Below are 18,922 nucleotides of genomic sequence, written 5' to 3'. Positions count from 1 at the left end.
GTGCATGAGGAATGAAGGAAAATAAAAACTATAGGAGGCATTAACTATAAACAGTTTAAATTTTCTAGTGTATACCACAAGAGTCTACATTTCCAATTTCCAATTACCCCATTCCTAGAGAGCCATCCATTATAATAAAGAATTTTAAGAGTGGTGAGTAAAGTTTAGCAAAACTAACCAATATATTTTAAAAGTTTGACGTTATAAAAAAATGCTCCCAGCTCCCACACTGTTCCTCTCCCCTCCACCTTTTCAAAGAAGTAGGAGGAGGTATCCTCTCATAAATCTTCTTTAGGATGAATCTTGTGAACGAGATAAGGTGAGATCTTTCAAGACAGTTGTGAAAATCTAGTAAGGCTTCATCTATTTCAAAGTTTGAGTAGGCCTGAAGAACTTTAAGCATTAAGTCAAGGGCATACTTAAAAGTCTCTTCCCTGCCATCCTCCTAAAGACATACTTAGTCTCTTCCCTGTTATCGCCCTAAGGGCATATTTAAGCCCCCTTCATGTTATCCTCCTATTTCAACCAAATATGGGCAACTATGTACTTATTGGTCAAATTCAATTTCCTGGGTAGTTCCTGCGTTTAGAATGTAAGATCCTCAGCCAATAAGGATGAAGATCAGTGGTGGGAGGGGAATTTGCATTAGGGATTAAAAGCATCGACCCAGCCCCCTACTGTGCTTCCTCCCTTCGATTGTCTGCTTGATGGGTGGACGCCTGATTCTCCCTAGAACATATAATAAACTTTGCTTTGCTTCTAGAGATCTATCCAGTCTTTTTTTATTAATGGTTTCTGACCCACACAATTGTGAATATAATTTCAAAACATTAATTTTTTTTTAAATTGTCATTCTTTCCACTGACATTATTGCTACTAATGTGGTTTCTCATTTCCTTCTTTAGCTCATTTTACAGATGGAGAAACTGAGACAAATTAAGTAACTTGTCCGTGTATGAGGACAAATTTGAACTCCGAAAGATAAGTCTTCAGGCCTGGCATTCTATCCAATGGGTCACCTAGCTCCATTTACATTGTTATCAATCATGGCCAGAGGTTAATGGCTAGATTTCTTAAGGAGCACACCTCAAACCAAAACCACTTTGACAATCTATTGTTGGCCTAAATCCCAATTGGGCATAGTTCAGTCCTGATTAATTCAGAGTGAATATAAATAGCAATCATTTCTGTTTTGGCCAGAAACCCAGAAGGTCTTCCCCTTCTAGATTCACTTATTTAGATATTTTTTGATAAGGTCAAAGAGGCTAGTCTTTGCCTTAATTCCTATCTAGCCTTAATCACTGAATGGCTGAGGCTTCAGTCAAATTAATATCTGTTGAAGATATTAGCTTAAAAAGGCCAATGTCTCCCATTGCATCCTAGGCCATCTCAAATGGCTTTAGAGAGAAGAGTAAAGCAGGTGACCTTGTACAGCCCTCCCTGTCACAGTCCTCTTAAAGAATGAAGGAAAAATGACAACCATCACAAGGATTCTACTTAATGAAGAGTAAAGACTCTTCTCTCTAGAGCCATTTGAGATGGCCTAGGATGCAATGGGAGACATTGGTCTTTTAAAGCTAATATCTTCAACAGGTATTAATTTTGACTGAAGCCTCAGCCATTCAGTGATTAAGGCTAGATAGGAATTAAGGCAAAGACTAGCCTCTTTGACCTTATCAAAAAATATCTAAATAAGTGAAGGGGTAAAAACAGTTGAGAAAAACAACTATACTAGGCATGATGTAATATATGAAGTTATACACCCATAGTCTCCCCCTTCTCCAAAGAGATACTTTTCTGAATCTTTTCTGAACTCTTCTGTCAGGCAAAAGTTGATCACTATAATCACACCCTCAAGTTTAGGATTTTTGTTTTGTTTACACAGTTGTAGTCACTGTGCAAACAGTTTTGCTAGTTTGCTACACTCTATCAATTCATATAAATGGCCCCAGGTTCTTAATATTCATCATTTCTTCTCATTAAATACTGGTGATCATTAAAATTACATGAAGTTGAAAATCTTTGCCATTAACAAAATCAATGCAATTGGGATAAAAATTGTTACTTGGGCAAAAAATGTTTGCATTAATGAGCTCTGACAGAATTTGATATCAAAGATATATAGGGAACCAATATAATAAGACCAAGGATCATTTATCAATGGATAAGTGATCAAAGGATATGAGCAATTATCCAAAAAAATGGCAAACTATTAACAACCACATGAAAGATTTATAATAAAATCACTAAAAAAAAGAAATACAAATACTTCTGACATTTTATCTCATACCCAGAAAATTAGCAAAAATAACAAAAAATGGAAATGTTTAATGATAGAGGGGATAAAGAAAGATTAGGCACACTCCTTTTCTGTCTCTTAATTTTATATTCTTAGTGACCTCATCAACTCCCATATGTCAGATCAGCATTTCTATCCAAATAACTCACAGATCTATATATTCATGCTAACTTTCTCCCCTAAGCTCCATCCAGCCCTGTATCAGCAATTACCTATTAGATCTTTCAGAATGAATTATCCAAATCCATCTAAAACTCAATTTGTCCAGAAAGAATTCTTCTTTCCCCCCCAAAACCTCCACATTTGTAGAACCTCTCTATTTCTGTGGAAGGGGATAACCACTATTCCAGTCTCTTAGGTTCATAATCTCAGCATGATCACTGACTCCTCATTATCCATTGCTCCACATATTTAATGAGTCACCAAATCTTGCTGTTTCTACCTCCCCATCTCTTGCATTCAATCCCTTCTCTGTCCTTAAATAGCTACCACCTTAAATCGGCCCTCATTTCCTTTCACCTGAACTTTGTTACAATAGACTCCTACAGCTCTCCATGGCTCAAAGTCTCTCTATTACATCCTCTACACAGCTGCCAAAATGATCTTCTTTAAGCTTTAGGTGTGACTGTTTTATTCAACTTAATAAATTCAGTGGTTCCCTGTTACCTTTTGAGTCAAATAGAAACCCCCTTTGTTTTGATTTTGAAGTACTTCACAATTTGATCCCAATTTGTTTTCAAACTCATTATACATTACCCTTCCTGAAATTTACAGTCCAGAAAAATTGGCCTCCTTTTTGTTCTTCATATACTATATTCTTTCTCCAGTTGTCATGCCTGGAGTGAACTCCCTCCTTACTTTTGCCTCACAGAATACTTAACTTCATTTTCTATATGATGTCTTTTTTTTTAATCCCTCCAATTACACCTCTTATTTAATTGCCTCATTTTTTCCTTATAATCTGCACATAAAGAGATTTTATTCAATTTATTCAAGAACTATGAATTGGCCCAACTATTCTGGAAAGCAATTTGAAATTATGCTTTTAAAAAAAAGGGACACAAATGCTCATACACTTTTATCAAGGGATCCCATGGTTCAACATATACTGGAGAAGGCAAATATAGAAAGGACTCATATATGCCAAAATATCCATAATGTCATTGTTTTCTGATAGCAAATGGGAAAAAAAATTCCCATAAATGGAAAAATAAATTATAGTACAATAATGTAATGGAACATTTTTATACTGCTGAAAAGAAATGATGACTGTGAGAAAATCAGAGAAGCCTGGGAAGATATATGAAGTGGTACTAGGTGAAGTAAGTAGAACAATATATCCATTAACAATGTAAATGCAAAGAAAACAAAATAAACTGAATGGGATATGACAAGGTTTAGCCCAGAAAAGATGAAAAAAATGCATTTCCCTCCCTTCTGTGCAGTGCTGAGGAACTATAAATGTGGAAAACCACATCAATTATCAGACTTAGCTAATCACTGGTATTTTTACTGAAGTGCTTCCCCCCCCCCCCCTTATTTTTTTCTTTCTTGTAAGGAAAAGGATATATTCAGATAAGTTATATGAAAACAAAAAATAAAAATTACAAATTAAAAAAGAAACTATGAGATGAATAATTTTCAAGTCCAAAATTATAAAATCTACATACCTATCACAAATACTAAAATATCCTGTTGGGAAACGGTGCTGCCAGCAATATTGGTCATCTTCTGTGTGGAAAACCTTCTCTTTGTGCTTCTCTGAAGAAATGTGACCTTGCCACTGTTTCTCACTATTACAATTTTTCCCACACAGCCAGCAGTGAAAGTCCACCTATTTACATGAAAATAATAAAAGTTATTACTCAATTAAAATTAACATATAATAACATAAAAGCTGCTTTTTTAAAAAAATTAAACTTATTGAAGAAATCTGCCTTCCTTAAAGTAGTATAAGCGTTAAGAAAAAGTGTGTTAATTTGAGAAAAAGCGCTAAAGATATATTATCAAATCTTAAATAGCTTTTAAAATGATAGTTAGTCATGCTCCAAAAAACCTTGAATATTCAATCATTTCAGATTCAATCATTTGATGTCTGAAAAGTTATTTGACACTTCATCTTCAACTTCTAAAACATACATGGTCAATTACTAGCAATTATCAGATCCTGTTGAAAAAGGAGGTACAATGTGCAAAAAAAGAAAAAGTTCTCAAAGACCTTTAAGTCCAGTCTCTAGTTTACTCCAGTCAAGTTTGGAAGACTACTTACAATAGGAACTTTAATTGTATACAGACTACACTAGACTCCTAACAAGTTCCAATGGAAATATCTCTACTCCCTCCCTTTCTAATGTGAACCAACTTATAGTAAAAGTCACTTAGAACTATAAACAATAACAATTTAGCACATAAAATAGGAGGGTAGAAAGAATTCAATCAAAAGTAATATACTTATTTGCACAAAAGGAAGTCAATTCCTAGTCCTTGACAAGCCATGACAGTAACAGAAGATAAAAAGTCTAGATCTTTAAAAGTGCTTTTTACCCATAATCATCCAGAAAGTCCTAGAATAAAAATGTTTTCCTAAAGACAAGGGGAGGAATATATATAAAATGCCAGCTTAAGAATAACTGAAGAAATTTTAAAATGATTATAGATACAAAGATTAATACTACTCTGAAAAAATGAATGACAAAGGGAAAATTCTAAGAAAATAAGAAAAACAAATTTATGATGGGCAAAAACGTCATTTAAAAATATATAATAAATATACAAATAATAAATATTTGAGAGCATTCAAGCAGAAAAAAATTGGCATTAGAAACATACTCCAGTTTCTTTTTGTTACCATTTGATTTTCTGACTCTTACCCTTTCAGATATCATTGAAGTACCTTAATAATTCAATATTTTTATCAATGCAAACACAATGATGCATGCTACAAGCAATCCTTCTTGTGTTTAAATAGGCTTTTTTAAAATGGTCCCCTTTTGGCCAACTCTCTGGGGATGAGCTTCTGCAAACATAATCATGTTCTTATCTGAGTCATTATTGGACCCATGCTTGAATGCTTTCCAGCTGCCAAGTTTGCATACTCTGAGCAAAGTTTTTGAAAATACAGGGTTGCTTTCTTGCTACAATGTGGCATCTAATAGGACTTTATTGGAAAAGTCATAGGCATGTAATACATTCAGTTTGTCTACATTTTTATATTTAAAGAAACTCTCAGAATCAGAGAGTAAGTGATTGGCCTGAAATTGGAAAGTGAGGTAATTACATTAGTACTAGGAGCCAAAGTCAGCTTTCAATTCTGCCAATACTAGATTTCAATTTTACTTTAACTTGAAGCCATAATTAAGTTGAAGAAATGCTTTTTTTATAAATGTAGTTTATCACCACAGAGAAGAATGGCATAAGGGAATATAGGGAGAGGAGAAGACTTGGTTTCAGTCATTTCTCTGATAAAAAGAATTACTGTGGAGTGAACATGGATGAAGCATTAACCTTTTAACATCCCCAGTTAGTACTCTAAGACTCCAAGTTATAAATTAACTGGAAATTTTTTATTGCTTAAAGGAGTTGTCATACTAGAAGTTTTCTAAACAGATAAAATCAGATTCAGCTCCCACCCACATACTTTAAAAGTTTATAATTATTAAGTTGTTCTTACAGAAACTTCAGCATAATCTGTTGGCATGTGAATTTGTTTCCCATTTTCCTTATTTGACTGGCCAGCTACATCATCAGTTTTTTCAGGTTTTTGACTCTTTAGCCAAATATCATAAAATTGCTCCATATCTTGTACTGAAGAAAAAAACAGTCATCAGACAACAGTGGAAATACATGGAATTTTAAGCATATGAAAATAGAAAAGCATTGATAATGGATTCAATTTTTAGAAGTGAAAAAGTAGAAAATAGTAAAAAAAAAAAAAAAAACCAGGCTTAAAAACCAAATGTGAGACTGTTCAGAACTTCAAAAATGAGCTTTCTATGTTTTTTGCAAGATACTTTCCTATAATTAATTGGTCTTAAAACCAGAAAATATCACCAGATATTGCCATTAAGCGACAATTTCAAGTCTATATTGTTTTTTTGAATTTAAAAGCTCTTTTCACTACCATATTCCTATAAATTTACTTAACATAGTTTAAAATTCGTTACTTTAATCATAAAGATGACAATTATGATCAAGATCTTGGACTTGACCGAAGTCCTAGAATCAAACTACAAGAGACCAAAAGCTAGAATGCATATTATAGTAATATTACCAAGAATAATGATCTTGGATAGTAGCTGAAAGTTGCTTTCTCTGGTAAAAAAAAAAAATACATATATTTGGCATTATTGCCAAATGCTGTACAATCTGGTGATGAGTTGATAGTTTCATGAAGTCATTCTTATTGTTGTTCAGCTGTGTTTGACTCTGTGATTCCAAAGACTTGTGTATGGGATTTTCATAGCAAAGAAAATCCATTTTCTTTTCTGGTATGTCCCTCTTTTTTAGATGAACTTAGGCAAATACAGGTCAAGTGACTTGCCCAGGGTCATATAACTAGTGTCTGAGACCATATTTGAACTCAGACTTTACTGACTTCAGGTCTTCTGCTTTATCCTCTGTAACACCTAATTGTCCACCGGCAACCTGACAATAGTTGTTTTTCTTTTTTTTCTCAAAAACAGAAAAGTATTATAAGAATTATTTAGATATATGAAGAAATGTCTTACTCACTTCCATTCTCTTTCATATAAGTCCAAACTTCTCTCTCCTCAGGACTATGCGCAAATGAACAATTTCCAACATACTGGCATTTCTTGCCAGAGGCAATATGATTGCACAACTATATGAAAGAAAAAATATTCCTTAAGCCTGAAGCTTTAAATGAAACTACCTAATTTTTTATATTTAATCAGAATAGAATGACTATATATTCTATTCAAGAATCAGAAATAACAGTTCAAAAATAAAAACTTTTAAATGAAGTTTTAACTTTTAATAGTAATCTAAAATATACAATTAAGTCTCTAGCTTTTTTTTTTTTTTTTTTTTTGGCTAAAGCAATTGGGGTTAAGTGACTTGCCCAGGGTCACCTAGCTAAGAAGTGTTAAGTGTCTAAGGTCAGATTTGAACTCAGGTCCTCCTGACTTTAGGGCTGGTGCTCTATCCACTGCGCCACCTAGCTACCCCAAGTCCCCAGCTTTTAAAAAAAAACTGTCATAAACTGAAGAGCTTATTCTTACATGCAAATATCTAAATACTTAAATTTGTTGTTTTAGTTTTCCACATAGCAGATCACTTTAACAATTTAATACAATCTGGTCTTTCGGGTTTTATAGTTCCAAGTCTCCGATTTAGGACAATCTAGTTTTCGGACTTTATTTGAAAAATGAGAAGATTCAGCTTGATAGTATATAAACAGGATATATCAGGATACTGAAGAAATTTTAAATATACTGTCCCCAAAATTTATTAAATAAGACTTCACTAAACTCTTACCACTAACTTATTTAAAATGATAGCAGATGACCTCATCTCACTAGATGTACATTATCCAAAGATAATTATTATATTAATTAGGACATTACAGCTTTCCTATAATACCATTTCCTGTTATTTTGTAGAAAATAAAGGTCCTATACTGACAGGTACAAATCTAAAGAATTGCCTTAGAATCATGTCTGTCAAGAAATAAGAAAACATTTGGCATTATTTAAAAACCTGAATTAAAACTCTATCAAATCACTCTACTCATTTTTCTATATCATAGACTCCAGTACAATTACTGTTAAGTTTATGCCAATTTATTTTTCGCTTGAGTAACATCAGGTCTACATCATTCAAGATATTAACCTATGTAATTTTAAAAATATATTACTGCTTATATGGAATTTTAAAAGTGCTTTCAGTATTCAAACTCTTAACTGTATATATCCACTCTTTTGAATCAAGGGCAATTAATAAGTAATAGTTAAAATAAATGTGGACACAATATTCAACAGAAAAAAACTACTTTTCCATGCAGAGTAACATCATTTTCATGTGCCATATTATATTCTATAATTAGTTAGTTATAAATAAAATAAAACGGCCAGATGCCACAAGGAAGTACGTTTTAACAGTTTGTTTTTGAGATTACCAACAGTAACAAAGAAGAAAAAAAAAAACATTCCAAATATGGTGATATTCAGAGGAAATAAATAAAGAGTTCTAAGTAAATATTAAGTAGAGACAAGCCCTCAAGCAATCAGTTCAATCTCTTGCCTTCCTGCAGACAGGGTATTATTAGCCATATTTCTGTCATTGAAGACTATATACTGGTCACTAACAAACTGAATTATCTCAATGATGATGGACTGAAATTGAACAAGTCCATAGTATAGGAGAAAACAATTAATTTCAAGCCTTTCTATAACAGAGTACCACTAAAGATAAAATGCCTTTCAACACCTCCTGCTATAGGTTTGTGTGTAAAGGAGACAGAACATGATGACAAATACAAGTGTGCTTTTAACATCTGTCCACTTATCTTTCTTTTCCTTTGTTATACAGCCAGACAGATAAGACTTTCAATTCTACAACCTCTAATAACATGTATCTGATTAATAAAATATACCAAAATGTATATACAAAAAGATCTATGAACACACATGAATACACATATACAAATTAACAGAATTATTTCTATTCCAATTGGAATGGTGAACCTTCTGTTAATTATACAAGAAGGAAAGACTAGTAATAAATGCTGGATGAGGGAACATCTTTCTTAAGATTAAGAGTAAGTAGTTCTTCCAATTAGTTGTCACAGGAACTTAAGACAGTTATAAGGTCTATTAAAGAACTATTTTTTTACTTAAAAAGGATAACGGCTATGGGATAACTTAAATACAAGCAAATGTTTAGGATTTTTCCTACCACACTAAATATAATTCAGTGAATATCTCAAACTGGCAATGTTCATTAATTCAGCAGTCATTCATAAGGTGGCTATAGACATAAATTGGTTCTAGGTAAAACACCAAAAAAACTCGATAAAAATCTAAACTGATTTCATATCAAAATATCCAAAGTATAAATTTTGCAGAACTGTAGTTCTATAAAATGGAATCATTCTATATCTTTTTCAACATCTATTGCCTATTTAAACAAAGACTACAGCTTAGTTTGCTAATAAAATCTCCACTTCATCTGTACTGCCTAAAGGGTTCTTGCTACTTCCAAACTAAATTGAGAATTGTGTGCAGCATGGTGACACAGAGAGGGCACTACATTTGGAGTTAGAAGACCTGGGTTCAAATAACAGGTAAAGGTGCACTATCATCTACCTGACATTAGGCAGGTTCCTTAACCTTTCTAAAGTTGATGGCCCCAGGTTCCTCATTGATAAAATGAAGGTGTTAGACTAGATGATTTCCAAGTTCCCTTTCAAATGTAAATTATGAACCTACAATCCTAGAGATAACATCTTAATCCACAGTAAATTTTCTCATACTCTCTTCTGACAGCCAATATTCCGCTTTTATTACTAGAAATTATTTTCTAATCTACACAGATTGTGACAAAATCGGATCATGCCTGATCTTGTTAAATTAAAAAATACATATCTCAAATAGCCAAAACTGTATAGTATCAGTAATTTAATCATACACAATACTTGAAATCTGATTTTGACTATAGTGCCAAAAAAAATTTAAATATCCTAAAGACAAATAGCTCTTATCTAAAAGATAAGCATTGGTGCATTAAAACAACAAAGAATAAGATCTTAAAAGAGTTTGTAGGTTGAAAGTAGGAATAATCTGAATGAAATATTAAACCAGTTCTATTTAGACCAATCTGGTTTCCTCTTTATAATAGTTTTAGATAATGATGTTTGAAATAAAAAAAAAAAACACACACAAAACACAAAGGATAAGTTGCAAAGTCTTAATTTGCAGTATCTCTAAGCAAGTTAGTCAGTTAATATGGGAAGGCTATCTCATAACTTTGCCTCCAAAAAACTTTGATATTTCTTTCCATCTGTCTTTCTTTTATGGGGAGCATAAGACAAAGAGAGGGAACCAAACCTGAGACTTCATTGTTATAGTGAACTCACAGTGAAGAAATTCTCTACCAATTTTGCAGATAGCTAATTGGGATACACAGAAGATGTCTTGATTTGCAAGCTGAGTTCTCCAGCCACTACGCTATATTGTCTCTCTCAATAATCCTCCACAAAAATTTGTTTTTTGGATAATTGGGGGAAGGAGGAAGAGAAAGGGAGGAAGACAGGGAGCAGTGGATATGTGCAAATCTACCTGGGGCACTGAGAAGTTCAATGACTTGCTCATGGTCACATAGCTAGTATGTGACAAAGGCAGAAATTGAAACCAAGCCTACCTGAGGCCAGCCCTTGCATATACTATGCTGCTTCTTTATAAAGGAAACAAAATGTTCTTATACACATCTTAAGAGTTGTTTGTAGCTAACTAAACAAGCTAATTTTTTGAGCCAGTGGCTTGATTGATACCAAATATGATGTCAAAGTATACTTTATGAAAAATATAAATATAAATAATACTTATTAAATTAAACTATTTTTAAATTTTAAGATATTAAAGACATTTTTGAATATCATAGAACAACAAATGTTTTCAATTTCACTGTAAGTTCACTAATAACAAAAGGTTTGTTTCCCTCAAATTAATGTCATTTTGCAATTATTTGAGGTGCCTAATAAAAAAAGTGGCTTAAAAATTACGTATGTACATCAAACTGTAAAGGCATTTGTTTCTTTGTGGGAAGAGGACGGATGTTCATCCACTTCTTACGTTCATTAGACATCACTCTCATCGCTCGACGGTCTTTGGTCCACCTAAGAAAAATGGAGTTCAGAAAAACAAAGACACACTGGCAATAGGTACAACATATAGAAATAGATACAAAGTTTGTACCTCAAGGACCATAAGATATTTTATTTTTTTTGCTTAACCCAATATGTGATATTTCATAATTTAGCAATAAGACCTCATTTTATACTGATATTTACATTAAAACTTTTGCTATTAAGCATTTAAAATTAAAGAAAAAACAAAGATTAGTCACAAAAAATCAAATTTATGAATTTTAAAGTGACAATTCTAAAAATTCTTTGCTTCTGACTCTATTTCCCCCTTGCCCTCTTCTATGTTTTAACTTTTCTTTCTATATTGTAGTCGTCATAATTTTTTAACACATCTTCCAACCTATAATGTGGATAATAATAAAACTGACATGTGCTTTGTACATGTTACTTACGAATGCCTTGCTTTAGCACTACAATATTTTCTGTTTTTATCTGGCTCGATGACTTGACCATTTCTCAAACACTGGGCACATACAAATTTTATCTTTAAATTAAGAGATCCATATTTTACTTGGTTCCCGGGGACCTTAATGAGAAAAAAACAAGAGAAAAACAAAAACAAAATTATAGAAAAACCATCAGGATTTGTCCCCAATCAAAAAAGTACTGTTATGAATAAATGCAAACTAAATAATGCATTTGTTTTTAATAATTTTGGTAACATCTATAACTCATTCTAAAATAAAGAAAAATGTTTAGGTATGACAAAACTCTATATAATAATAATAATAATAATCAGTTAAAATGGCTAATATTTATCTAGTACCTACTTTATGCACTTGATAATTATTTTTTCATTTTGTCTTCACAGAAATCCTGAGAGATAGGTGCTATTGTATCCATTTTACAATTAAAGTAATTTCTTTAATTTAAAGCAAAGAAGTTATATGACTTTCCCAAAGCCATATAACTACTAATTAACAGAGATTTTAACTAGGTCTTCCTTGCTCCAGGTCTGTGCTACCTCGCTGCCTATTATCAAAGTAAAATCAATTTCCAAAGAAAGCAAAGTTACACTCCTTTCTCACATCTCTGAGGTATAGAAAATTTATTTGGCCTGTATAAAGAAATATAACTATTGCAATAACTACCACTGCAACAAGCTGAAGCAGGTGTTCAAAAAATACTCTGAATGATAATAAACTAAAAACATGGTTTTTCACATGAGTTTTTTGACATGACTTAAATATGAAATAGAATGGTACCACATGCAGGATCATATCTTCATAGCTCCAGAGCTAGATGGATAATGCAAATCTATCTTGTCCCACTGCCACATTTTACAAATGAGGAAAATTACTATCTGCAGTCCTTCCTAACACAATTTACTGCCAACTTTCCCAACTCTAGTTCTCTTACAAATATTCTTCCCCAAGAACTGCCTTGTTTGCATGTATTTCTATCTCCACTGCTTATTAGTGTATAATAAGTGCTGAAAAATGATTCTTCATTCATTCGTCCATTGCCCAAGATCACTCAGGTAGTAAGCATCAGAAGAGGCAAGTCCCGCCAACTTCAAAGCCAGGCTCTTTCCATCCTGTCTTTCTTTTTATTCTATACTGAAACCAACTTACATGATTTGCCATATTAGTTCCAAATAGGATGTCAAATGTAGAGCATTCAAAATGAAAATACCTGTGCTCCAGGGGTTTTTGCTTCCACGTTTTGCCAATATTGCTTAGATTCCTGCGCAATGGCATCATGTGTTATACCTAGGAAGTACAAAAGCCTACATTTTAATTATTTCCATAATAACCTCCATTTGTGTAACAGAAATCCAACATATCAACATCAACTAAACGTTCAGTTAAATTTACTTCTAATGTTAAATGGACAAGGAGGAAAAACAACAATCATTCTGAATTCCTAAGAAATGTTTCCTTCCAAGAAAAGAATATTAAACTTATTTGTAGCAACAACTTTAAATCAGGCTCAATGCAAAAAATTTTTTAAAAAGTTAACCCAATAGCATAACTTACCTTAATGATAGCTTCCACAATTCTTAAATTTTAAGCTACAAGCATACAATTATATTTTATAAGGCTCCCTTACTGTTTCTGGTGAAGCACACTTCCGGTTCTAACTCACCTGTTTCCTTTTGTATTATCCAGACTTTTAATTCCACAAGACTGTGTGCATAATAACACTCATCTTCCCTTAAGCAGCCATAGCGAACTTCATGACGACACAGATCAAGCTGACACTGACTATGGAAAGCACGGATTTTAGAATACTTGACTGAAGTTTCTCGTAAAATGTGAACAAGGCATCTAAAGTAAAAATGGAGGCAATATTTCAATTTTCTACAAAAGTATATATTTGAAAAAAAATCACCAAAATTAAAGATCTCTATTGAGAATATATTTAAAGTCATATACAAATAAATAGTACATTTAAAAATTGATGAAACCTCTTATTATTTATATTAGTTGTTGTTAGAAGTAACCTGTCAAATGCATTTGTTATACAATAATTAGGTTAAAGAATGTGATCTGACTTACAGTATATCCCACTTCATACATTTATAGCAAGATTCTTTTGCAGTAATAAAATATCACTTTACTTTTTTTCTTCACTTGGAAAGGCCACTAAAAATTCCTGTCTATGAACTATCTCTTCAAAATAATGCCAAAGAAGAACAAAATAGCATGACAATATCACTGCTCCTATTTGGTATTGGCAAAGAAACTTTTTGTACTTTCTACTTTTCCATGATAGAAATGAGAAGAAAAACTGGTAACATACTTGTTGTCATCAAATTCATGCTTCGTAACTGGGTGAGAGCAAGAAGAAGAAACGTCTTTATTTCTCCTGCTTATTATTCGAGGTTTATGATCAAAACATTTCTGGAACAGATAAGATAGTAAGGTTTATCATAAAGACAAAATATAAAACTACCTAAAATTTTTATTTTTCATTACGGGTCATTAGAAATACTGTAGACATTCACTAATTTTTCCATTCAAAATAAAGTTGGTTTTTTTTTAAAGAAAGATTCAACTTCATAAAGGCTTGCAAAAAAAATGTGCATTTAAACTGAGGGCTGCCAAAAAGGCTAATCAAAGTCAGCAGAAGAAAAACTTGGAAAATGTACCTCACAAAGGAATATAAATTCTCCATGATGTTCTTGAAGAAGTTTGAACACAGTAAAATTTATCTTTCCACTGCCACCAAAAAGAGCCTCTCGACTAAATGCACCTTTTCGTTCCAGTGTCCACACATCAATCTCTTCTTGGCAATAGGCAAAAGTGCAGTGACCTGGATATCTACACTCTTCCTCAGCAGCAACATCTATTGAATTTAAAGAATTTGAGACTTTTTGTCAAGTTTTAGAAAAACAATTTATGAAGTTTAACATAATTTAGGATGAATTTCCAGTACAACATCAATATCCTTTTAACTTTATGGAATAGTACATGTACATAATTTAGGCATGACATTAACAAGTTTTAAAAAATGCTATCCACTGGAGCAGCTAGGTGGTGCAGTGGTTAGAGCGCCAATCCTGAAGTCTGGAGGACCTGAGTTCAAATCTGATCTCAGGCACAACACTTCCTAGCTGTGTAACCCTAGGCGAGTCACTTAACCCCAATTGCCTCAGAAAAAAAAAATGCTTTCTATAATAGAATCAAGTTTTTACATTTTAAGTTAAGTCATGGAAGAAAGTCTCTATAAGCCTAAATCTTGCTGTCCTAAGTAAATTCAAAGAATTATTCAGGGTCATTTGATATGAAGGGACAATACATTTCAACAGGGCTAATAAGAAAGTTATATCTGAAAAAAACCACTCTGAAAGGAGTGTTTGTCTCTAAATAATGGACAACAAAGGTTTCAAAGCTACTAAGTTTCACCAATGCCTCAATCATTTCAATGACACTAAATGAATTTAGCTCTAGTCAGAGGCAATAAGCCAAACTTGAATAGGTCTTCCTGATTCCAAGTCTGGTGCAACAGGTGTTATCTACCTGTACTACTTCATAGCTGTTTTTAATTTTCATCAGTAACTGAATCTCTATTCAGCTAAATGAATAATATTAATTTAATAAAATACCTTTACATATATAATAAGGCCCTTCATAATTTGTCTTTGTTGGTCGTGGACGTATTTTTTTCCATGATTTATCTTCAACATTCTTTATTCTACCAATTAAAATGTCCTTCTTACATTTATGATCTAATGTAGGAAGGTAGGTATAATCCATTAATTTAGGACCTAAAGAAACAAAAAAAAATAATAATAAAACATAAATGTTTTAAGCCAGTTATAATCACAAAATGACATGAAAAAATTCACATGAATTATGAAATTCTCACTGAAAATACCTAAATTTAAAAAAAAAAAGCTTTCATCCTAAAGTGTCATAATGTAAATATCAGATTATACCAGACATCTTTCTATCATTCCACCTTCTGTACAAGAAAAGAATAATTTAAATGTTCATGGTTTATAGAACTCAAAAATTTGAAGAGAATAAAGTTCAGTATGAATCTGTTATCTAAGAATCCAAGTCTGCCTTTATACAATAGTACCACCATCTCAATTATTTTAATTATCCTTTTAATTTTCTTCAATTACATTGCATTTCCCAAAGCCTGTTTTAAACAAGGATAGTTTGTGTTTGCTTTATTTTCAGTCTTCTTTTGGAGACAGATGTATTTTCTTGTTTTGACAAAACAATTTCTTATATCAATGACATGAGAAAGCATTCACAAAACTTCTTAAATATAGTCCCTGATTGCTTAGAACCAATCACCTTCTACACTTAATTTGGATTCTGTTTCCTAAACATATTATTACTGCGTACTTGTCACTTTTTTCTCTGCTCAATTCTGGTGCCACACAGCTCCCTCTACTTGATCCCCTCCAAGCTGCTACTCACTTGCTCTTCCCTCTGGGCGTGGGGAGGCATATTTTACTCTGTAATTCTCTTTAACAGTATACATACTAAGACTAAATATGAAATTATTAGTCCATTATCAGCACCTGGCAGGACGCCTGGAAGTGCTGCCACTCTGATGCTTATTTGCTTACTCTTCCTAAAAAAAATAAATAAAATGAAGTTAAATGGTATCTTTTGTTTCCAGATATCCCTCTAAATGAAAAAAAAAACTGCTATGTAAAATCAATAAGTCAAACTGTATATGAAATATTCTCTAACAGGAGCCTCCCACTTCTCTATCCACTTCTTTATGCTTTTCTTTAACAAATAGGCTTAATCCATCCATGATCTGGTTATGTAATTCCTCAGCTCAAATCCCTACAATGGCTTCTTATTGCCTGCCAAATGAGTATAAGTTTCTTAGCTTGGCATTCAAATTTTTCTCAGTCTGATAGCACCATGAATTTTTAGACTTCTTTACAATTATTTCCTTTCCATGTTCCAGTAAAACTAAAACACACCTGATCCCCATACCAAAACAGCCTGCATTTTCCTGCCTGTACTTTTGTTTTACTTTCCTACTAGTAGAGTACTTAACCTTTTATGTGTCATGGACCCCATTAGGAGTCTAGTAAGTGTTTTTAAATGTATAAAATAAAACACATAGTATTACAAAGGAAACCAATTATTACTGATACACAATTACCAGTTTTTGGGACAAATTCACAGACCCCAGGATAAGAATCCAACTTTTATTTCTAACCACCCTCCTTTAAAGCTCAAGTCAAATACCAGCTCTGCCAGTACTGCTTTTCTGATTTCTCCAGTTATTGTCACATTCACCCCAGAATCCACATAATGTTTACTCATTAATAAACAGATAGTGGAATAACTATATAAAGTAATTAAGGATCATAAGCACCGGTAGGTGGTAAGATCCACGACGGCAAGAACTCTGATTTATCTAACTTTTATGCCTCTGCCCAGGGCCCAGTACAATGAATTGTACATAAAAGACAGCTAATCGGTGTTTGCTGAATTAGATCAAAAGAATTCAGATTCATACAGATGAAGTAAACAATTCATCAATATTCTAATCCTTTCATATTATTCCTAAACACAGCATACAGAGCTTTGTATGAGAAGTATGTCATTAAAACATAACCAAAATATATACTATTAGAAAAGATTTCTATAAAAAGATTTACTCTCTAGACTAAAGTTAAAAAAAAAAAAGCAAATGGATAGTGCAACTATTTTAAATGAACTATTCTGAATTCAATTCTAATTCAACCCAAACTGATATTTTCACTGAACTTGCCAAATATGTGAATCAACTGACATGATCAACCTATTGTTAAAACTATTATTTATCAGATTATTGGCAAAGTGAACAAGTGCTTTTCACATTTACTTAGACACTTTACACAAACTCAGAGACTGAGTTTAAACTTTATGAAAATATGAAAATGGGCACATTGTCACCAACGATTCTAGAGGAAACAAGATGAAATATGCTACCCATCTTATCTGAGAAAGATGTCAATGAAAAATGGTACAGATTGAGACATTTTGGGGATATGATGAGAATTCATTTCACTAGATTGTGCATATTTGTTACAAGGGTTTTTGACAGAGAGATTGAAGGGCAAAGAAGGTGGAAAGGGGAAAAAAACGAAGTTTTTGTTAAATGATCAAAAAAATTAAATTTGAAAACTGTCACATAGGTCTTAAATTTGATTATGGACATATGGATTATATTTTGTACAATGTCATGAAACTATATCTGGTGCAAAACTTTGGTAAAATAATTCTTTCAGTGATATCTCTGTATTAGACTGATTATGGAACATTATCAGATAAAGTATATTTTTAAATTCTGCCCATGTCACTTCAAATTCACTTCTTTAAACAAGGTAAATTTGCTGATCATCACTTCATAATCTAGCCATAAATCCTGCACTACCACTTACTATATGAACTTCAGCAAGTCACTTAAACTCTTCTGGGCCTCAGTTTCCTCATCTGTAAAATGAAGGAGGTTGGACTAGATGTAGATGGCCTTTCAGGTCCCTTCTAGCTCTAAATATATGATCCTATGAAATGAAAAATTAACAAGTAATTCACACATTTGATATAATACAATAAGGGATAAATAAAATAAAATATCATCTATCCATATTTTTCTTGGTGATAAAAACTTCCAATCCAGGAAAGATAGTAACTATATCAACTTATTCCAGAAAAATGTAGAGAAAAGAAGTTCAAAACATTATGTAATATGGTTATGACAAGAGACCAGTTATATATCCAGGACTGCCCTTTAGTGCCTAGATGGCTTTTTAATTATTTTTTTTATGTTAAGATAACTAGGGACATCATTCTCATTATATACATGCCAAATCTGACACTTTCTTTCAAATCTTCCATCTGTCTCAAACTTTCTGCAGCATTCAATCTTGTTGATCACGTCCTCCTCCCAGAAACTCTCTTCTCTAAATGTTCATGACAGTACTTCTCAATTCTCTTTTCATCTGACTGACTAGTCCTACGAAGAGCTCTAAATCATCATTCATGTTGCACCCCACTGTGGACATATCCTTTTATACTGCAGACTTTTTACCATACCTGGAATCCCTAGCTTCCTTGAAGTCCCAACTCCAGTGCTGCTGTCTACAATGAAGCCTGCATTGATCATATACCTTCAACTGCTAATACCCGCCACAATTACTTTGTTTTTATTTTGTATGATTTGGCATACACTTATGTCTGTCATAGGCCTTTTTTTCCTTTCTTTTCTCTCCATTTAGTGTTCATTTAATGTTTTCATCAACTATCATAAAGTTTCTCTATATGATT

General features: G+C 32.6%; 1 protein-coding gene across 1 annotated transcript in view; it reads right to left on the bottom strand.

The window, feature by feature from the left end:
- ZC3H7A (zinc finger CCCH-type containing 7A) overlaps nt 1–18,922 on the bottom strand; it is a 62,987-nt gene that overhangs the window by 1,551 nt on the left and 42,514 nt on the right. Inside the window, exons 13-22 of the mRNA XM_051963185.1 lie at nt 15,235–15,396; nt 14,278–14,474; nt 13,929–14,029; nt 13,272–13,453; nt 12,819–12,895; nt 11,576–11,709; nt 11,048–11,153; nt 7,031–7,139; nt 5,970–6,103; nt 3,970–4,133 (exon numbers count right to left, since the gene is read on the bottom strand). Of these exons, the coding sequence (XP_051819145.1) occupies nt 3,970–4,133; nt 5,970–6,103; nt 7,031–7,139; nt 11,048–11,153; nt 11,576–11,709; nt 12,819–12,895; nt 13,272–13,453; nt 13,929–14,029; nt 14,278–14,474; nt 15,235–15,396 (1,366 nt within the window). The remainder of the gene's footprint in view (nt 1–3,969; nt 4,134–5,969; nt 6,104–7,030; nt 7,140–11,047; nt 11,154–11,575; nt 11,710–12,818; nt 12,896–13,271; nt 13,454–13,928; nt 14,030–14,277; nt 14,475–15,234; nt 15,397–18,922) is intronic.

Source organism: Antechinus flavipes, chromosome 1, assembly GCF_016432865.1.
Source record: "Antechinus flavipes isolate AdamAnt ecotype Samford, QLD, Australia chromosome 1, AdamAnt_v2, whole genome shotgun sequence".
Classification (NCBI taxonomy): Eukaryota; Metazoa; Chordata; class Mammalia; order Dasyuromorphia; family Dasyuridae; genus Antechinus; species Antechinus flavipes.
Note: the sequence above shows the minus strand (reverse complement) of the source record. Positions and strands in the feature narration are given on the sequence as shown.